The sequence below is a fragment of the Ictalurus furcatus genome, chromosome 11 (assembly GCF_023375685.1).
Source record: "Ictalurus furcatus strain D&B chromosome 11, Billie_1.0, whole genome shotgun sequence".
Taxonomy (NCBI): domain Eukaryota; kingdom Metazoa; phylum Chordata; class Actinopteri; order Siluriformes; family Ictaluridae; genus Ictalurus; species Ictalurus furcatus.
In genome coordinates, this window is record NC_071265.1 from 22,361,439 (window position 1) to 22,383,892 (window position 22,454).

General features: G+C 41.5%; 2 protein-coding genes across 2 annotated transcripts in view; both read left to right on the forward strand.

The window, feature by feature from the left end:
* plxnb1b (plexin b1b) overlaps window positions 1–9,833 on the forward strand; it is a 101,776-nt gene extending 91,943 nt beyond the window's left edge. The window contains exons 26-40 of the mRNA XM_053637007.1: window positions 681–781; window positions 1,050–1,267; window positions 1,640–1,818; window positions 1,917–1,983; window positions 2,214–2,360; window positions 3,047–3,212; window positions 3,342–3,445; window positions 3,565–3,649; window positions 4,193–4,359; window positions 4,484–4,644; window positions 5,551–5,698; window positions 6,560–6,624; window positions 6,787–6,862; window positions 6,956–7,030; window positions 7,118–9,833. Of these exons, the coding sequence (XP_053492982.1) occupies window positions 681–781; window positions 1,050–1,267; window positions 1,640–1,818; window positions 1,917–1,983; window positions 2,214–2,360; window positions 3,047–3,212; window positions 3,342–3,445; window positions 3,565–3,649; window positions 4,193–4,359; window positions 4,484–4,644; window positions 5,551–5,698; window positions 6,560–6,624; window positions 6,787–6,862; window positions 6,956–7,030; window positions 7,118–7,222 (1,864 nt within the window). The 3' untranslated portion in view covers window positions 7,223–9,833. The remainder of the gene's footprint in view (window positions 1–680; window positions 782–1,049; window positions 1,268–1,639; window positions 1,819–1,916; window positions 1,984–2,213; window positions 2,361–3,046; window positions 3,213–3,341; window positions 3,446–3,564; window positions 3,650–4,192; window positions 4,360–4,483; window positions 4,645–5,550; window positions 5,699–6,559; window positions 6,625–6,786; window positions 6,863–6,955; window positions 7,031–7,117) is intronic.
* A 5,336-nt stretch (window positions 9,834–15,169) lies between these two features.
* si:dkey-19e4.5 (UBA_like_SF and PTH2 domain-containing protein) lies at window positions 15,170–21,836 on the forward strand. The gene is made up of 7 exons (XM_053635920.1): window positions 15,170–15,446; window positions 15,667–15,791; window positions 16,987–17,058; window positions 17,152–17,226; window positions 17,318–17,415; window positions 19,089–19,203; window positions 20,809–21,836. The coding sequence occupies exons 2-7, from the start codon at window positions 15,684–15,686 to the stop codon at window positions 20,893–20,895; spliced, it is 555 nt and encodes a 184-aa protein (XP_053491895.1). The 5' UTR covers window positions 15,170–15,446; window positions 15,667–15,683; the 3' UTR covers window positions 20,896–21,836.
* Window positions 21,837–22,454: the final 618 nt, after the last annotated feature.

A 22,454-nucleotide genomic window follows, 5' to 3' on the forward strand; every position in this document is an offset into this window, starting at 1 on the left:
ATATATATATATCACATACCTGTGTGTGTGTGTGTGTGTGTGTGTGTGTGTGTGTGTGTGTGTGTGTATATATATATATATATATATAATATGTGTGTGTCTGTGTATATATATATATGTGTGTGTGTATGTGTGTTTCAGTTCACAATATGAACAGCTGTTCACTTTGACTTTAGCCTATAAGTTTAGAACATGACGTTATCTGTTCTGACGTATAGTGTGAAAGCATTTGCAGTAAAAATCCATTGTTTTGGTCTCGGTTGATCTTGTGTGTAAAAGAAGTTCAAGCATTTTAAATTTGTGTTAACTGTATGCGTTTTGTGTCAAAGCAACAAGAAATGTATTAATTGTTTAGCCTACACAGACGGATGTTGTGCTAACTGTGTTAAGTGTTTAGGAAAATTGTTCAAAGTGTTGAAAAAATTGTCATAGCGATCGTAAAAAAAAAACTGTAATAGGATTAAGGCTTCCATTTGGTATAACTTACACACTCGAAACAACTCTTCCACATCTGGAGCCTATTCTACTTGATAGTCATTTTACCAGGGACTGTTGTTTTAGATTAGACTGCTTTCTTTATCCCTAGTGCGAACTTAATCTCCGTCCCTAACATTCCGTTACTCTTTTTGACCACCTTCCTCCCTCCCTCCCTCCCTCCTTCCCTCCTCTGTGTCTCTAAGGAGGAAGAGTAAACAGGCTCTGAGGGATTACAAGAAAGTTCAAATTCAGCTTGAGAATCTAGAGACGAGTGTGAGAGACCGCTGCAAGAAAGAGTTTACAGGTGAGAGAAAGCAAGAGCGGGAGAAGTTTTCAAAAGTGGCTTTAAAACAGAGGAAATGAGAAACCTCAAACAAACACTTAAATCCCTGCCGTATAGAGTGTTGTTCTAAGTATGTGGGAAAAAATATACTTGCTCCAAGGTTGGGTTTATTTATTTATTTTTCAATGTTGGAAGGCTGCATTTTCTCTGAAGGTAATCAAACTAATAATCCAGGAACAATCAGCTAAAATCTGGCGCTTGGTACTTGACCATTTGATGTTCATTCCAGACTTGATGACTGAAATGATGGACATGTCAAGTGATCTGGTGGGATCTGGGATTCCGTTTTTGGATTACAAGATGTACGCCGAGCGCATCTTTTTCCCGGGTCATCGCGAGTCGCCACTGCGCAGGGACCTGGATGTGCAGGATTGCAGACGCGCCACGGTGGAGCAGGGCCTTGTCCAACTTTCCAACCTGCTCAACAGCAAACTCTTCCTCACCAAGGTACATAATCTCATGCTTGTGCTCTGGGGGAAAAGAATCTTGTTGGAGGGGAAAAAGAAAAGATTTTTCATTCGTTTTGTTATTAAAACAATCATATTTCATAATTGTGAAATATATACAAGTACTTATACTTAGTAAACACCATTTGACAAATTGGTTTAAACTCCTTAAACCATTAGGATGTACTTCAGTTACTTATCTTAAAGCGTATTATTCGTTATTTACTAACCGCAGTGGAACTGAGAGGTATGCAGTTACAAGAGTAAGGAATGTAGGTCTTAACGGTTTAAAAGGTATTTTGCATCTTTCCGGTCCTTACTCCTGTGTAATGCTTTTCCCATTCGAATCGTCTCTTCTTTCCGCACTCTGCAGTTTATCCACACTTTGGAGAGCCAGAGGACATTCTCTCCCAGAGACCGAGCCTACGTGGCCTCTCTGCTCACTGTAGCCCTACATGGCAAGCTGGAGTACTTCACTGACATTCTGAAAACATTGCTCAATGACCTGGTGGAGCAGTACGTCGCCAAGAACCCCAAACTCATGCTCCGAAGGTAAGTAAATGGGAGAGAGGAGCCAGTCAAAGACTGAAGGCATTTAATGCACTATTGATAGACGACTTGCATTTCATCTTGCATATCGTCCCCTTCAGAACTGAGACTGTTGTGGAGAAGCTCCTGACCAACTGGATGTCTATATGCCTTTATTCTTTCCTGAGGGTGAGTGTCGAAATGAGAGAAGAATTTCTTAGGAGTCGACATAAAATATTCGCGTTTGCATTTTTAAAGTAGTGAGAGTGTAGTTTTTATGATTAACGGTGAGCACGTGCAACATTCACTGAAGAATCGTTCTCCTGTGAAAATGTTAAGATGTTTTTAAAGGACAAGTTGTGTACAAGGCATGTGTAGCACTAGTGATTACAATCATCTTTTAATCTGCTGTTCATAAGGACTCGGCGGGGGAGTGTTTGTACATGCTTTTTCGAGCCATAAAGCACCAGGTGGATAAAGGGCCTGTGGACGCAGTGACTGGCAAAGCCAAATACACCCTCAACGACAGCCGACTGCTCCGAGAGGACCTGGAGTATCACACGCTGGTTAGAACCACACCTTTTTAATAAAAATAAAAATCTCTATCACATAAAATTAAACTATGTTTTGACTAAGTAGCAGATAGAGTGTTTGACCCTATGTAATACAGTTGACCTTTTATTCCGTTGCTTTTTGGTACTGCCGATCTGCAGCTGTGTTGTTTTAAGCTTAGAGTATGGCATATTATCATACTCTAATAAAATAACCAAATAATACATGATGAGAGCCAATGAATTATTGCAACGCTCTTAGAGCTAATTTAAGTCTAATTAAGATTCTCAAATAGCTTACCTAAAAGCCCCTTGGTGGCATTTTACTCAGTGTTGGATTTAGTGTTTCTGTCCTGAAAAGAGCAAGTATGGCCTCAGTCACATACTCAAAAGCTTCTTATGAGTGAATTTAGTCTTCTCAGTTAATACAAGGTTAATAAAATTAATAGAAAGTTCTCAGACAAAAAGGTCATTTCTTTCCTAATACTTACAATACACCAAATTGTTGAGGAGCCCACTTTGAAAATCACTGGTCTATACTATATACTATAGTCATCATGCAATACCCTTCTAGGGTGCCTTCATAGGTAGCATTACGTGGTTGGCCAGAAACCAATCTTGGTTCAGGTGTGTTGGTAAACTGTTTTGGGCTTTACTGTAGATTGAACGGCTAACCCTCCTGACCCTTGTTTTTTTTCTAGACACTGAATGTGCTGATGCAGGGAGCAGGAATGAATGAGACTCAGCCAGTAGCAGCTAAAGTACTGGATTGTGACACTATAACCCAAGTCAAAGAGAAGATTCTAGACCAGGTCTATAAGGGAACCTCATACTCCCATAGACCGCACACAGACTCACTGGACCTGGGTAAGAACCGTCTCTCCTTGCTCTATATTTAATGTACATATTACACACGTTCCTAAATGCATTTATGTAGACTCAGTCTTCTGAAACGTTCTGTAACAGTTTGTTTTCATGCTGGTGGCATGTTTGCAGAATGGCGTTCAGGAGTCGCGGGTCACCTCATTCTCTCCGATGAAGATCTGACGTCTGTGGTACAGGGCAACTGGAAACGCCTCAATACACTTCAGCATTACAAGGTGCACACGGTGTCATTGCACTCTACACTAGTCCTGCTACCAAATTTATTTACCAAGCTTATTTCTTTTATCTAACAAGCTTATTGTTTTCATGTGCCCCCCCCCGCCATTTTTCTCAGGTTCCTGATGGAGCTACAGTCGCTCTGGTGCCGCGACATAGCAAACATGTCCACCATGACAACCATGACTACGTGGCAGGAGAGAGTGAGTATACACAACAGCAACTCTTGAGCTTAAATTCGGAAGCTATGCTGACATTATTTAGTGACAGCATGACAGGAAGCCAATCATTTTCTTCCTGAATACATGATTCAGAGCTGCAGTTCCCATGTCTGGAGTAAATGACAAGGAAAGAATGGAGCAATTAAACAGAAATGTCCTCAGTTTTGTGCAAGTTGAAAACAAGGAGCTTTGGCTGTAAATTCGCTGGACCACAAAGTGTGGGTTATTTCACACTTGCATTTGATCCATATGTATTTCAGCAAGGTTTGCCTTGGCATAAGTAGTACAGTAGCTTACGACTACTGTACCATTTTGGCTCTGGTTCCAGTCTGGATAAAGTGTAGCAATAAGCAGAAGCAACCACTGTTCCTAAAATAATAAAATGATGCCTTGTATTTTTAGGCATGTTTTCCTCCAGTATATAATTTTCAATGAGCTCAGCATGCCTTCGCTTTAGTAGGTCAGATTCTCACACACATTACAGAGTCTGGGTGGGAGATTTCTCATGCACGTTTCCCTCCTCAGAGACGCCCATGCTGGAGGATGCGGATGAGGGTGGAGTCAGACTGTGGCATCTTGTGAAGGCCAGCGAGGAACCCGAACTGCCCAAACACAGAAGAGGCAGTTTAAAAGAGAGAGAGAGGGCCAAAGCCATACCGGAGATCTACCTCACACGACTGCTCTCCATGAAGGTACGGCACACTTTCCCCCTGCGTAGATACTCCGTGATAATGGAGCTAGGTGTGTCTGAGACAGTGGTGGAAGACAGTAGCTGCTACTCTGTGTGTAACTAATGCTGTCACTTGCTGTCTCTAGGGCACGCTTCAGAAGCTTGTCGATGATCTGTTCACCGTGATTCTGAGCACAAGTCGACCCGTTCCCCTCGCTGTGAAATACTTCTTCGACCTGCTGGACGATCAGGCGACTCATCACGGCATCTCCGACCCAGAAACGATCCATATTTGGAAAACCAACAGGTACCAGCTTGACAGTCGCAGCATGGAAATCAAAATGTTTTGATAGAATAGATGGGACATTAAAAGGGACTATATTGGGAGGTACAGCAACACTGGAGAAGACGTGTGACCACTGTCCCTCGTCCTGGTCATTTCTTCACTGCAGTAGTGATATAAATCCCAGCAATTTTTTTGCAAGATTTTTAAAATCACAGTTTTTATCTAGATCACGTTAGAGATGCGTTTGCATTCTCACTGTGATCGGTCCATGGCTCCGATTAACACAGGCTACTAACTTTATATTATAATTCTAAATTGCAGGTTACTCTGCGTTATGAAGTAACAAATGCCGGTGTACTATAACATACTGTTTACGTGCAGTAGTATGGAAATGTGAATTAGGACATCCACAGCTCTGTGGTGAGGTGGCATGAACTAGTGAACTCAAGAGTAACCTAAAATCAAGAGTGAAATGAGCCTTGAAAAATGTACTGCTTGTTCCCCAAAGACAAAATTGTATACGCTTTTTTTTCTTCTTCTTCTAATTCATTATATTCACGTGATCATATTTTTGCGGACTACTTTGAGAACCGAGGCCAGGATTATTAGGAACGATCGGTTAGCTCGCTGTTTTAAATAATCAATCAACATTTTCCTGCTCCTGTTTGGACCAGCTACAGGTCAGAGGTGTGCATTGAGATTATTATGATTGGCATCAGGGGCAGGATGTTGCTATTCTCAAAGAGAGAGTACATATCCGATATATTTCATTAAAACTAAAACCCCCACGGACCAGTACACGCAGTGGGGATAAGTGTGGGAAGGGGCAGAAAAGGGATTAAAAACAATACAGCACACATCTCTACTACAGGTTACAAAACACCGATGATGTGATGGTAACAGTGTTGTGTTCTCTACCTGCTCCAGTCTGCCTCTGCGCTTCTGGATCAACATCGTGAAGAACCCTCAGTTCATCTTTGACGTGCAGGCGTCTGACAACGTGGATGCTGTCCTGTCCGTCATCGCCCAGACCTTCATGGATTCCTGCACCATTGCTGAGCACAAACTGGGCAGGGTACGAGAGGAACATACACTCGGGTCCAAAATTAATAGTACCCTTGATGAAGATGCGTAAATGTTGATTTCATGCTGAAACTAGAAAGACTTTTAAGTCAGTTTATTCTAAGGACATTTAAATAAAAGCTTTGTTTTCTTTCTTCTTTTTTTTTTTAAACCAAAACCACATGTATCACACTTATTGGCACTCCCTGCATTCAGTCTTCCTTTGCCAACCTAACAGCACTGAGTCTCCTCCTATAATTCTTGATGAGAGTGGAGAATCTGTGACCATTCCTCAGTACAGAATCTCTCCAGATCCTTCAGGTTCTTAGGTCCTCTCCTGTGGACTCTTTCTGCAGCGCACCCCACCACAAGTATATTTGACCCCTACTATCTTCTGCACATCTCCAACCTTAATCCTTTGGTTTGTCTCTATATACTGCCAAAATACACTTGTGTCCTTTTCCAGGCAGGTTCATTACAGCCGTACAGCTTTACAGTTCTTCTCAATTATTGCTCAAATGGATATTGGCATTTTTAAAATATCCATTGCCTGATTTCTAAAGGTTTAACACAGTCTCTTTTATTTTTTTTTAATACCTCAGTAAAGCAAGACGTCATGGATAAACCACTTAAGAGTTCCTAAATACTCTGGAGAACTCAAAAAAGCAAATTATAAATAGGAACATACAAGAATGTCTAGGAATGCCAGTAACTGTGATGGTCTTTTTTTTTTTTTTTTTTTTTAAATACTTTTAGATTTCTCTCATCATTTCAAGCCAATTTACCACAAACACGTTTCCTTTTTTCCCCACACATAAACTTTTGTTGATTTTGTTTTGCTTTTAGTTTTACATCTTGTCTTTCTCTTCTTCAGGACTCCCCCATCAACAAGCTGCTATATGCCAGAGACATTCCTCGTTATAAGCAGATGGTGGAGAAGTATGATGAATAAGCCTGTTTGTTGTTGTTGTTGTTGTTGTTGTTTTAGCATGTCCTTCAAATGTGAAAATGAAGCAGACGCTTGGCTTAAAACCTTAAACTGAAACGAATTATTGTTTGAGTCAGCGTTATAATATCATTCAATCTGTCGAAATATCTCAGGTACTACGGTGACATCCGACAAACCATCCCGGCTAGCGATCAGGAGATGAACTCTGCCTTAGCTGAGCACTCCAGGGTACGTGGAACGTTCGTTTCATGCTCCTTTTAATCAAGATATGTTCTGGTTCCTGCAGTGTACGTGAAGGCTTTTTCCCGTCTTTCTGCCTAGAATTATTCAGGAGAGCTGAATTACCTGGTGGCCCTGCATGAGCTGTACAAGTACATCAACAAATATTACGACCAGGTAAGTTGATTTCTTCGGCATGGACAGTAGACGAAGTAACGAGAAAGAAGAGGTTTAATGAACATTTCTACTCGGTGTGCATTTCAGATCATCACTGCCTTAGAAGAAGACACCACAGCTCAGAAGATGCAGCTTGGTTATCGTCTTCAGCAGATCGCAGCCGCGGTGGAAAACAAAGTGACAGACTTGTAAATAAGAGATCACGATGAGATGATTGCTAGGAGGGGGGAAAGAAATAAGGCGAAGGTGAAAGACATTGGTTGCACTGAACTATGGACCTGCTGTATGTATTGACTGCCGAGAGGTGTGTAGAAGCAGTAAACGAGAACCACGTCGACTTAAAGGACGGAGTAAACACACTGCCACTTTACGTAGGAAAAGAGAGCGCGGCGTGCGATGAGACTAACATGGTTTCTGTCATTATTTGAGAGATTAGCGAATGGGAGACTCCTCGGCATTCGCCGAACGATGGAGCAGGTTCAGGAGGCAGTTGTCTTGTGGTCCTTCAGGAGAAAACAAGGAGGACATGGTGGGACGTGACACGTGCGAAGCCGCTGCAAGAGGAACCGCCACGTTGTCCGTCTCCTCCACTACTCGCAGTTTTCCCAACACAAAGAGCGATTGTGGTCTCGCCGGTTCCAGCCACTTACGCCATTCAAAATCAGTACTGACTGACAACGCGCTCGGTTTTGTTCCACATGGACAGATATTTACTGAGGAGGACTCGTACAGGTTAAAAACATAATCTGTGCCTCACACAACATTTGCTTCTTCCTGCCGTTCTCTACCTCCTCGTATGTTTTTTTTTCTTTTCTTTTCTTTTCTTTTCTTTTTCTTCTTTCCGATTCTCTCTACGTCATTCTTGCTTTCTGCGTGTTTTGTCAGTATGCAGACTATTCCCATCCGTGCAGCCGTTACTGTGTGTGAGCTAGTATGATGAAGTGATGGGCTTTGTCTATTGACATTTTATCTCTCCCGCCTATCGTCACTGGCAGGGAGCGAAAGAGAGGAGAACGTTCATGGTGTAAAACATCCAGGCGGAACCTTGTCGTTTTAGATTGTTATTTATTTAATATTAGCACATTTAACATGCTTCTTCAATTTCTTCCACAACTGTCTGTATCATCCGTCCAAGTCATTAAAAGGAGCTCTGATATGGAAAGAAAAACGCAGGCAAAAACTGACCGTTTTCTCTAATCTAGCACTCGAATGCATTTCAACATTTGTCTGTTGTATTAATGTATTTTCTCTGTGTGGCACTAAAGAGAGAGTTGGTGATATAGTTGTTTCTGGTTGTGTGTGTGTGTGTCTGTCTGTGTGTCTGTCTCTCTCTCTCTCTCTCTCTCTCTCTCTCTCTCTGTCTGCCTGTCTCTCTCTCTGTGTCTGCCTGTCTCTCTCTCTCTCTCTCTCTCTCTCTCTCTCTCTGTGTCTGCCTGTCTCTCTCTCTCTCTCTCTGTGTCTGCCTGTCTCTCTCTCTCTCTCTGTATCTACCTGTCTCTCCTTCTTTCTCTCTGTGTCTACCTATCTCTCTCTCTCTCTCTCTCTCTCTCTCTGTGTCTACCTGTCTCTCTCTCTCTGTGACTGCCTGTCTCACTCTCTCTCTGTCTGTCTGTCTCTCTCTCTCTGTCTGTCTGTCTGTGTCTCTCTCTTTCTGTGTCTGTCTGTCTCTCTCTCTGTCTGTCTGTCTCTCTCTCTCTGTCTGTCTGTCTGTGTCTCTCTCTTTCTGTGTCTGTCTGTCTCTCTCTCTCTCTCTCTCTGTGTCTGTCTGTTTCTTTGTCTGTCTGTCTCTCTCTCTGTGTCTGTCTGTCTCTCTGTGTCTGTCTCTCTGTCGGTCTGTCTGTCTCTCTCTCTCTCTCGCTCTCTCTGTGTCTGCCTCTCTGTCTGTCTGTGTTTCTGTGTCTGTGTCTCTCTCTCTCTCTCTCTCTCTCTCTGTGTGTGTGTGTGTGTGTGTGTGTGTGTGTGTGTGTAAGAATCACTGGAAAGGCAGTACGCAGGAATACAACTCTGTAAATCTGTACGGTGTAATGACTGAAGTATCCTCTATATTTGGACAAAGTTATCGGTTCTGTTCTAACATTCCTTTTATGTGTTATGAGAGAAACTGATCTCATAATCATTAGCCTTTTAAAAGTATTTTTGCTTGTGCGTGTGGGTGGGATGCCAGACGTGTTCAGTTCATACTAGAGTATAGGGTCAATATTTTGTTTTCCATTTACATTTCTTGACATAAACACTTTGATGGAACACGTTCAGTTTATGGAGGCAGGTTTTTGGCAACCTCCAGCTTATCATTTTCAACAAGTGGTTGGATCACTAGCCATTTTAATTTTAGGGTTGTTTTATTTGTTTTTTTTGTTTAAATTTTATTTTTGTTGTTGTTTTTAACAAAAGGTGATTAGCATCCATCCTGAAACAGACACATAGAAAGGGAGCGAAAACTTCAAATCGACACAGTTAACTTAAAAAGAGGGGTTAATATGCAGAAAGAGGGAACTAGTGATGCATAAATGGTTCGGTGGTACATTAAATGTAAGACGCACGGACCACACGTGTAATTAGTGGTGTGAACAGATGTAATTGTACAAGATCAAATATGTGCAGAAGTTTCAGAAGGAATTATAAAAGCTATAACTGTTCATAGGTTCTATAAATTATGTGTAGACTAGAGCAGGCTCTTTTGAAGTTTTAAAAGATGTTAATATCATCATATGTAATGATTGTCTTTCAGCTGTAGCTTCTTACCAACAGTATGTGAAAAATTTTTACAAATTATATGGAGATTTAATAAAATATTCTAAATGAAGCTGGCTGTGAATTTCTGATCTGACGCATGGATTCGAGTGCTGTAGTTCTTTCAATGTGTCGTTTCTCTAGACTAAACCGTACAATATTTGAGTAACAGGTTTTTTTCAGGTTTTACTGCTGTTTCCCGTTCTTGCTGCTACACGCCGTACTTATGAAGAACATGGAAATATCCTCGGATTACGGTAATCCACCTCTGTGGTAAGCAGCTCATTATGGCTCCACAACTAATCTTTTGTGTCCAGTGTTTAATCCGTTTTTTCTTTCTGTCATACGAGATGATTTTAAATGCAAGAGGCATAGAGTTCAGTTAGAGACGTGCGTCCAGACTTTCTGTGAAAGGTGGGAAAGTGATCACTTTAGAGTCGGTTGAGGGGGGAAAAAATGCTTTAAAATAATGTTCCTGAGCTCCGTTTGTTTTGACAACCAACTGGTCCCCTCTTCGCTGTTATAATAACCTCGACAGTTCTGGGAAGGCTTTCCACTAGATTTTGGAGCGTGGCTGTGGGGATTTGTGTTCATTCAGCCATAAGCGCTTTAGTGAGGTCAGGCACTGATGTCGTGTGAGGAAGTCTGGGGTGCAGGCGATGTTCCTGTTCATCACGGGTTGAGGTCAGGGCTCTGTGCAGGACAGTTCTTAAATTTACATTTACATGTATTCATTTAGCAGACACTTTTACAAATTAGGAAATACAAGCAAAGAACAATATATCAAGCGGAGAACAATACAAGTAGTGCTACTGTACAAGATTTATAATCGAGTTCTAGAGGAGCAAAGTGCGCAGAGTCGAGGATAATGTGTGGTTGGAGTTGTAGAGGTTAGGTAAGTGCTCACGGAAGAGCTGGGCCTTTAGCTGTTTTTTGAAGATGTGACAGATTCTGTGGTCTGGATTGAGGATGGAAGTTCAGTTCACCACTGAGGAACAGTTACTGTGAAGGTTCTGGAAAGGGACCTTGAGTCACGCTGAGTAGGAACTACTAAACATCGGTCGTTAATCGATCGCAGATTGCGTGAGGGAACGTAAGCCTCAAGGAGAGTGTTGAGGTAGGAGGGTGCTGTTCCAGACAAGGTCTTGTACGTGACCATCAAGGCCTTGAATTTAATACGGGAGGCTACAGGAAGCCAGTGGAGGGAGACGAAGAGGGGTGTGACATGGGTCCTTTTGGGCTGGTTGAAGACGAGGCGTGCTGCTCTAGTTGGAGTTCTTCTACTCCAACATTAGCAATCTATCTCTTTATGGAGCTCGCTTTGTGCACAGAGACACTGTCATGCTGGAACATGTTTGGGCTTCTTGGTTCCTGTGAAAGGAAATCTTAATTCTACAGTTTGAAGACATTCTAGACAATTGTGTGCTTCCACATTTGTGGCAACAGTTTCAGGAAGAGCCACATACGGGGTGTGATGGTCAGGTGTCCACATACTGTACTTTTGGCATAGTGTATATACATGCTATAGTTTTCTTCTGAAGACATTTTCAGACAACAATAAAGTCAACAAAATGGCACAAAATACTTGCGGAATTGTTTTATGAAGTGCTAGAAATGTGTGCTGTGGTAGGACAGTTTGACAAAGTAAAACAAACCGTTAGAACACTGGCAGTCAACCACGTGAGGCTGTAATGTCGCCTTTTCCATGTACGCCACCTCTGACTATGGTGGTCTCAGTGCACCCCCTGGTGCCAGTCAGTAATACTGTGCTTACACTGTGCTCACCAAGAGAGACATCACCACCAGGTGGAGACAGAAATGGGATGGCTGATTTTCATTCAGTTTTATTTGTATAGAACTTTTAACAATAAACACTGTCACAAAGCAGCTTTACAAAAATATGGATATAGATTTAGATCCATAAAGAGCAGGTCAGACAGCGACGAGGAAAAACTCCCTGAGACGACATGAGGAAGAAACCAGAGAGGAACCAGACTCATAAAGGGAACCTCTTCTGGGTGACACCCAATAGTGTGATTTATAAATCAATACTCTTTCACAGCTGTGTACTATAAAGTCAAAAAGTACTTAGTGTTTTGAAGGTGATGTTCATTAACAGCGTCAGGGTCCGTTATGAATGCAGTAGAGTTTTTAATATCAGTGGCTCATGACCATAGATTTTGGTGTGGCGGGCCTACGTTAATCATAACATAGCCTCAAACAAAATTCGTTAGTCTTTTTCACTCAACTTATGCTATAGGCTGCTATCTAATGAATAACTCCTTAATTGGCAGTTGAGAGTGGACAATATATAGCCATCCAGAGTCTAGCAGCTCCTTCTGAGGAGTTTCAGTCACAATTGCATACAATCTACTCCAATACAATTCTGTTTTAATACCAATTAAATATACTTTTGAGTGACAAATGATTTTAAAAAATGGTATTTGATTGATATAATCTGTCTTTCTGATGATTTGCTTGCAGTCTACTCACTGCCTCACTTCGCTTCCATAGAGTTATTATTGCATCTAGTGGGCCCATGATTGCACAACTAGAGACTCATAGGGGCAGGATTTGCGCTGCCTAGTCCAGGCTGCGGAAAAGAAGAAACATGCCTCCCTTTTCCAATGCCAACATTTTTTGGTGGTTTTGTTTCAGGTCTTTTTTGTGTTTTTTGAATGTAGTTGGGCTGGAAATTTCGCTGAAACATGTCAGCCCTGGTTAACGATATTACCCCGAAAAGCTGAACAAAGGTACATCTTACTCAAAAAAACCCCTCTGTGAATCGAGATGCAAATATACATTAAGGCAGTAATATAAGAGGCTCAAACCTGTTCCAGCACGACAAGCTCCTCTGCACAAAGCGAAGACACGGTTTACTGGAAGAACTCGAGTGGCCTGCACAAAGCCCTGATCTTAACCCATGAACAGAACGCCAACTGCGCCCCAGGCCTCCTCACCCGACATGCCTGACCTCACTAATGCTCTAGAGGCTGAATGAGCACATATCTCCACAGTGGAAAGCCTTCCCAGGGGAGTGGGGGTTGTTGTTATAACCGTGAAGAGGGGACTATACCTGGAATGTTCAAAAGGCACATATGGGTGTAATGGTCAGGTGACCACAAACTTTTGGCCATGTGATGTATAATTTTCACTGCACATGCAGCCTGAACTGGACATGAAAATATCACTTCTGCAGAGAGTCTTTATTACAGATTAAGACATGGTCTGTCGTTTGTCGGAAGCAGTAAAATGCGGCATAATGAAATAAATCACAGACTCGAGGCGCTGCATAGTAAATAATGAGGTTCGTGTTTTCTCAAGTTATTTAGCGTAAATGTGTCCTGCAATTATTAGGTCTATTTTTATTTCAGCCTATATGCCTACATCAATTCGTGGTGCATGTACTGAGGATTTTCTGAAAAAAATTAAATAAATTGATTAGATACATTCATCCATCTATTTTCTATACCGCTTATCCTACATGGTCACATGGAACCTGGAGCCTATCCCAGGGAGCATCAGGCACAAGGTGGGGTACACCCTGGACAGGGTGCCAATCCAACACAGGGCACAATCACATACATGTTCACACATGACATGCCAAACAGCCTACCGTGCATGTCTTTGGACTAGGGGAGAAAACCAAAGTACCCAGAGGAAACCCCCGCAGTACGGGGAGAACATGCAAACTCCGTGCGCACACACACACACAGGGCCACGGCATGAATCGAATCCCCGACCCTGGAGGCTTTGGACCTGCCTGATCCATCCTGATGCCCTACCTCTGGATGAAGCTCTCATTAACTGGAGGCTACAACCTGGAGACTGCTGAGGATGGTACCGCTTGAAGTACCATGAAATGTTTTTGGACCTCAATTCCACATGGACATTCTCGCTGTGGTTACTGGGACTACGGTTGCTGTTATGGCCTTTGGACTGCAATTACCACATACAATTTTGCACTCAGTTCTCCTTTAGTGAACAGTGGACTAGTTCAACAAAGACTTCATGTTAAAACAGTAATGAACTTCCCTTTACTTTCACACTATCCGTTGTTACCCAGATGAGGACGGGTTCCCTTCTGAGTCTGGTTCCTCTCAAGGTTTCTTCCTCATATCATCCTGGGGAGAATTTCCTCGCCACCGTCATCACCAGCTTGCTCACTAGGGTTAAATTCACACGCTTAAAATCTGTATCCTGTGTTTATATATTTCTGTAAAGCTGCTTTGAAACAATGTCCGTTGTAAAAAGCGTTCTACAAATCAAATTGAATTGGAGGTGTGAGGCAAATGTGCTAACCACTAAGCCACCATGCGCCCTTAGATACTTATATGAATAAATCAATCCCATATATACAGTCAAACAACAGCAACAAGCTGGACACATTTGGGAAATGGTTCCTTAATAGCTAAGGGTTTTCTTCTGCTTGAAACTCTTTGTGACAAGGAAACACTGTTGTACGGTTCTATATAGAACATGTAGTGTTTCCCCAGAGGGACAGGCTGAAGAACCTTAAAGGGTTCTAGATGAAACCTTTTCCACCCCAAGAGGGTAACTCATGTGTGCTTTATCTTGGAGGGTCTGTAGATTCAACAGCCTTTTGAATTGAATCCGCCACTTTCTTCAGGGGACGGGGGATTTCTGCCTTATCAGTGGTATATTCAGATGACTTTTGGTTCCGTCTGATGGTGATGGGGGGCTTAGTAGTTAGCACGTTCGCCTCACACCTCCAGGGTCGGAGGTTTGATTCCCACTGTGTGTGTGTGGAGTTTGCATGTTCTCCCCGTGCTGTGGGGGTTTCCTCTGGGTGCTCCGGTTTCCTCCCCCAGTTCAAAGACATGCATGGTAGGCTGAGTGGCGAGTCCAAAGTGTCCGTAGTGTATGAATGGGTGTGTGAATGTGTATGTGATTGTGCCCTGCGATGAATTGGCACCCTGTCCAGGGTGTACCCCGCCTCGTGCCCGATGCTCCCTGGGGGATAGGCTCCAGGTTCCCCCGTGACCCTGAAGGAAGGATAAGCGGTATAGAAGATGGATGGATGGCGATGGTGCTCTCAGGCTCCTCTGGAACACTGATTCTCGGGCTTCCTACAGCGATGGAAATCACAATACCAAAAGGCAATCAAATATATTATTCACGTTTTATATTTACAAGACTGTCTGACTGGAAGTTAATCCAGACCTCAATAATGAAATAAATGAAAGAAAGGGTCGAACAAAAGCAAAAATAGCATCGACCGTATTTAATTCATGTGCATTACAGTTTGAATATTCGGATTATATTCATAACAATACATTTGTTTAAAATAAATAAATAAATACATACATACATACACATTGTTTTACAGTTTAATTGGTTCCTGGATGTAGAAAAAAAAAGTATCCGCTCTGACCCGGAAGTAGAACGGGAGTTCAACAGTATGGCGTCTCTGGCGATGCGCATTCGTATAAAAATATGCTGTAGCTAGCAGGAAAAAAAAAATTCAGTCAAACGATAAAAGATAATTAGAGAAGTGATTTAATTTGAATGTCACCTTATACTTTTTCTACAGAGTAAATAAATAGGCGTAGTCGCCTGTTGAGCAGCAAAGCGCGTGTGACGGTGCTGGTTTTTTGTGTGAGTTCAGTGTTAGCGCGTTTGTGTGTGTGTGTGTGAGAGAGAGAGCTTCTCATCGCAGCGGCAGGTATGTAACGTTAGCTAATGGAAAATACGATTCATGTTGCTTGCTGGAGCTAACTCCATTAGCGAATAAAATGCAGTCCAGTGTAGAAGCTGTCATATAACGAGGGTTTTAATTTATACGCGATTGGGATTGTGATATTCTGGGTATTTGACACACAATCCTTCTGGCTCTGATGCATGGTTATCCAGACTATCTCTTTAACTCCCACTCGTGTGTTTAGTCCAGAGAGGTGAAGTGATGGAGTCATCTGAGCAATGTCCTCCAGACTCAGCCCAACAGGAGGTGAACCCAGTGTTCCTCCAGCAGCTCAGAGAACTGGATATCCCTGAGGAAGCAGCCAGACAGGTCTGTATCAACCAGGTCACCAGTACTGCAGCTAATATCTGTGGACTGTATCACAAAGCATCAACAGCATTTATTCATTCATTCATCTTTAGTCAGGGTTGTGGTGGATCACAATCCTATTCCTGGAACACTGGGCTCGAAGCTGGGACACACCCTGGATGGGACACCGGTCCGTTTCCAGAGCACCATACACACACAGTCTTTCACACTTAGAGGGCTTTCAGACTGGCAGATTAGTCTGAAACAGAGCACGGTTTGCATGAAAAATTAGTCATGCAGACCGGGAAGCGCCCCGCGGTACCAAACCCGAGACTACCCGAGTTCAGTTATACTGGAACTGTGCCGCGATTCCCGTCGACTTGAACATAAGTCGTATTCGGGTCCGCATTTGTTCAAGAAGTAAAGTACCCATCCGCTAAACCTGTGTTTTAGCCGATGAGGACGACGTTATTTTCCACAACGCACGTGTACCATGAGTGGCAGGGGAACGTCGTGGGACACAGAACATGTGAGGCGCCTTATGTTCACTCTGCTGCACATAACCGCACCGAAATAATAAACAAACAAAAAATATGGCGAGTCCCGTTGTGTTCTCCATGCGCATTTGTGATGAGGTAAGATGAACACAAATGCACCAGTTCAAATGAAATGGGTCGATAGAATCAAGTGAGTCTGAAACCAGAGCTTGGGGGGGTGCCCGGGAACAATCACACTCGGATTCGAACCGCAGCATACATGCCCAGTGTGAAAACCACCTTAAGTGAAACTTGACACAGCCAATATAACCTACTGTTTCTGGGAGCGGGGAGGAAAGCCTCATGGACATGGATGGAGAACGTGCACAGAAGCAGTAACCCGAGCTCAGGATTGAACCTGGCATCCTGGAGCTGTGAGCGGGCGATGCTAGATAAAACAATACAATATAATACGAGCGATTCAGTTCAGACAGTAAATTATAGTAAATTATAAATATGCATATTATTTTAAATATTGGATCTTGGTCCATGCTTATTGGATTAATATAATATTACACAGGTATAAATACAATTTTAAGGTGCAAAAGAATAACGGTCCATGTTTCAATTCTAAGACTTTTTTTCTCACAAGAATGTAACGAATCTGTAGTGCGTATTATATTTTTGTTCTGCTTTTTCGTTTTACTCATATTAGTGTGTATGTTATCTGATTATCACAGGCACTCCTACACACAAGGAATGTGTCTGCTGAGGAGGCGGCAATGTACTACTTCAACAAACTGGAAAATGAGGTCTGTTAATGATTGCACACCTACACATCCACATTAAAGCACATCGCCTTGTGTGTCTGTTTCTGAGTGCGTTTGTTCTGTCCGTTGTCTCAGGAAGAAGGGGATGAAGATGTGATGTTCAAGATGGTCTTTGTTGTGAACATGGAGCTGTCCATGGGAGTGGGGAAGGTATATGTAAAAACTGTTGCGTTGCCTAAACAGCTTAATGTACAGTACAAAGTGAGCCAAAGTGCTGATATTTTCAGTGCACCCCCTCCAGGTGGCAGCACAGGTGGGCCATGCAGCTGTGGCTCTGTACCAGGCCATGCAGGAGAAGAATACTTGGAGAGAGATGGCTTGGAAATGGGACCATGCTGGGTGCGTCAATCAATCCTTAATAACTCTTGAAATATCTCTGAAGCACTTAATCCTTTCAGAGATTGTTGATAAAAATAGAAGGTAGTCTCTTTGAAGTCAACGTGATCACTAGTTCTGGTTTCATTAGTTAACTTGAAGTCTCTGTAAAAGTAAACATGGCCATTTAAAGCTCAAGACAGTTGAAAACAACCTTAATAATGTCACTTATTCACTAATTTTGTTGTTTTGAAATGGGCAGAATTATATAAGATTGTATGCTTGTTTGTATACATCCTTTTTATCCTTCTGTGGAAATGTGACTGAATTCCCTGTCTGGTTGATGCTGTATGCCATTACTAGGATGAAAGATAATTGAATTATTAAGATGAAACATAAAGGGCAGAACCTTGGTAGTCACTAGACCTGTGGTAGAAAACAGATAAATAAGTGAGAAATATCATAAATGTAAATTAAGTAACATGTATATTAAATATAAAAGGAGTATTAGTAAATCAGGGAGTGAAGTAAACATTTCATATATATATATATATATATATATATATATAGCACACGACAAAAATGCAGTAAAAAATTAAGGAATTGAAATGGATTTAATTTAAAGATTACAGTATTTTCTTAGAGATTGTACCTGAACAAACATCATCTTGAAGACCAAGGAGCTAAAAAAGAGAAGCAACCAAAAGTTGTAGGGTAATATTACAGATCCATAGTTCAGATAGGAGAAGCTGTTCATAAGACAGCCATAAACATGGACACTTTTGAAAAATTTAACATTTTGACCTTGGTATAAAGCTGTATGTTTGGTAAAAACCCAACACTACTCAACATGTTGAACACCATTCCCAGCATGAAGCATGGTGGTGGTAGCATCATGTTGTGTTACCGTTGGCCTGCTGGTTGCTTCTCTGACTAATGCCTTCTTCACTGGGGACACGGACATTTGATGGACGGCTTCTTCAAGGCCAAGTCACTGTTGTGCCATATTCTTTCCATTTTTAAATAACGGATTTTATGACATTCTGTGGGATGTGTCAAATTTGGGTTTTTACGTTATTTATTTATTTATTTATTTATTTATTTAACAAACGCTGATTGATACTTTCCCAGAACTTTTCATAGCTCATTGGTCTTCATAATGCTGTTTGTGTTTACGAATGTTCGCTAACAAACTCTGCATCCATTTCGGAACAGGTGTATTTATACTAAAATCACACGATTCACATAGGTGAATTCCACTTAACTGCTTAAGTGACTTCATGTGGTTTCACAGCAAAAGGGGTGAAGACTTGCGCAGTTACAGCATTTAAATGTTTTAATTTGTAATAATTTTCCAAACTATATTGATTTTCCCTCCCGCTTTAACATTAGGAGTTATTTTTGTATAGATTCACGACATAATCCATTTCAGTTCTAGGCTGTAACATTAGAAAATGTAGAAATGTTCAAGGGGGTGAATACTTAGACAAACCAATGTAATTTGTAGACAATACCAGCTTTTTTTCTCCAGGCCAAGTCACATTTGTGCTAAGTCTCTTGCTCGAGGACACACTTTGTCATGTATAAAGAAGAAAGCCAACATGACGACGTAGTGTTTGAATGAAATGCTCTAACTGACACCCTTATTTATCTTGCTGGTATTGATGCATATGGCTTTGTTGTGTTTACACATTCAGAGCTAAGAAGATTGTGCTACAGGGCACCAACATGGCACACCTATTGGAGTTGCAGGCTCTCGCTATGAGTCTGAGCCTCCCTACAAAACTGATACAGGATGCCGGACTCACACAGGTAGAAAAAATTTATCAGTGACATCTGAAAACAAATATATTGCAGAGATATGAGAACCAATCAAATTCCAAGACAGTGTTGTGTTCATTGTTTTTCTTTCTCTTGGATTAAAATTGACACACAGCCTAAGATATGTAAAAGGCTATATAAACACTCACTGAACACTTTATTTGGAACACTACACTACTACTACTACTACTACTACTACTAATAATAATAATAATAAGCCTTTATTTGCCACAAATACATTAAAGCACAGTGAAATATTTTTTCTTATGAAGTTGGAATCCGAGCGCAAGGTCAGCCATGATACAGCGCCCCTAGAGCAGAGTGGGTTAAGGGCCTTGCTCAAGGGTCCTACAGTGGCAGCTTGGCAGTGGTGGAGCTTGAACCCCCAACCTTCTGATCAGTAACTCAGAGATTTAACTGTTGAGCCACCACTGCCGTACCCATACTAGGTAGGGTCCCCCTTTACTCTCAAAACAGCTTCAATTCTTTCGCGGCATGGATTTCACAAAATGTTGGAAACATTCCTTTGAGATTCTGGTCCATGTTGACATGATTGCATCACACAATCCCTGCAGATTTTCCAGGCGCACTTGAACATGCTGCGAATCTCTCGTTCTACTACATCCCAAACGTGTACTGTTGGATTCAGCTCCGGTGACTGGGAAAGCCACTGAAGAACAACTCATCGTCACGTTCATGAAACCAATTTGAGACGACTTTTGCTTTGTGGCATGGTGCATTATCATGCTGGAAATTAGAACATGGGTAAATTGTGGCCATAAAGGGATGCACATGGTGAGCAACAATATTCAAATAGACTGTGGCATTCAGGTGATGGTTGGTTGATATTGATGGACACAAAGTGTGGCAATAAAACATTCCCCACGCCATTACACCACCTCCACCAGCCTGGACTGTTGACACAAGACAGATTGGGTCTATGGATTGATTCTTTTGGTGCCAAGTTTGACCCTAACTTCTGTGTGTCTCAGCAGAAATGAGATTCATCAGAACAGACTTATGTTTTTCCAGTCCTCAACTGTTCAGTTTTGGTGAGCCTGTTCCCACTGCAGCCTCAGCTTTCTGTTCTTGGCTGACAAGAGTGAAACCAGACATGGTCTTCTGCTGTTGTAGCCCATCCACCTCAAGGTTTGACGTGTTGTGCATTCTGAGCATCAGCAAGGTGTTTCTGTCTGCAGAACTGCCGTTCACTGGCTGTTTTTTTGTTATTGCACCATTCTGAGTAAACTCTACAGACTATTGTGTGTGAAAATTCCAGGAGATCAGCAGTTATAGAAACACTCACACCAGCCTGTCTGGCACCAACAACCTTACCACGTTCAAAATCGCTGAGACCCGTATTTGCATGATTTTATGCGTTGTGCTGCTGCTACAAGATTGACTGATTGATGAGGTAATAGCATGAACGAGTAGGTGTACAGGTGTTCCTAATAAAGTGCTTGCTGAGTGTAAATTTGACCTAATAATGATGATTGATTGTTTAGTATGTTCAGCTGAAGTGATAAAACTGTGCATAATCATTTTAAGTTTTAAGTTATTTAAGCTCTTTGGTAACCACCAGCCTCCTGATTTTAGGTGGAGCCAGGCTCTAGCACTGTGCTGGCCATCATGGGAGACGAAGAAATGGTCAATAATGTTACAGGCAGCCTGAAACTGCTTTGAGCACTGAAAAGAAGCAACAGTAGAAATACAGATGTGTAAAGTGCCACTGTGTGTCCACAGGGGGGCAGAACAGTCCCACAGCAGCATGGCTCGCTGCACAAAAAACACAGCATAATCTATGGCATTCACATATTTCTACTGACACTCCTATACACACACACACACACACACACACACAATAACAATAATATTATCTGAAGTAGGAGAAGGGCTGCGCATGTGGGTGGGTGCCTGGATGTGTCAGTTCTGGTTGATTTAACATTTACAGTGTATCTGCATTCAGTTCTGCAATTACATAAAGGTCTTTGATTCTATAGAAAACCGTGAAAATGTGTGAAGCCACATTGAACATATCAATAATTGATCAAATAGATAGAAGATGCCAACTTATGTCCTGTTACATAAATAAATATACCCCTTAAAGTTAGAACTTAGTGTTTTGGTGATCGTTGGACCAAATTAGTCATTGTGAAAGAATTAAATGAATTGTAACACTACATACATGTAAAACATCATCTCAAGAAGTAAGAACTCCTGAGATGAGTTTATTGATTATCTGCAATGGGGCTTCCTTTGTTGTGAGTTGTGATGTATAAATCTATGTTTTGTCTAGAATTTTTATGTAAGTGTGATGATACGCCTTCCTACCAAGACTTGTTATGTAAACATAACATGAAAGCATACTGATGAAAAGAGGGGGGAGAAAGAAAAAAAAAAAACCCTGCAAAATCTCAAAGCCATACGTTTATTGTGGAGTGCCATTGTTAACAATTTCTGTCAATTTTTGACTGTTATTTATTTAATTTTTTAATGCATCTGCTCGTATATGAGTCTACTATATATTGACTGTCAGTTCTAGGACTAAGGAGGTTGGCTATTTGCAATAATATTGACATGCTATTTGTCTGTCTCTATTAAAAATTCGCTGTAGTGTTACAATATCAGAGTTTTGTATTTGGACCACAAGAAATTTATTGTTATGAGAATTGCAAATGAACATTGTATAGGATGATGAATATGGCTACAATGTCTACACCATATCCCCCCATTACATTTCTAGCTGAAGTAACTGGAATCATATTCACATAATTCACTGGTCAATAATAATCACAAATTTGATCGATAATTGATACTAGTATTTTCCTCACGAGTTTTGGTTCATGGATTAGTTACAGACAGAGGATTTGGAGAGAGAAATATACATATTTGGGAATAGTTTGTGATCTATGCTCTGTAGCTCAAACTATTTCTAATACAACTTCTCTATTCGCCATGTGTCTTCTCCGTGTTTATTTTTTATTTTTTTTAATCATCAGTAAACTTCCCTTTAGTAAGTGAAACCGTTTTTCGATCGAGTATTTTGGCAGACAACTCTACTCGACGTCATCTTATAACATGACAGTTCAAACCGCCATATTATAAGCATGTTTACGGGCCGCCATTTTTCTGTTTCTGGTGGCCAGTGTAAAGTCTCACCAAATACGAGCGCCTGACCGGAAATGCAGCAGAATATAACTCATGATGAGGTAAACGGGTTGTCATGTAGCAGCTCGTGAGAA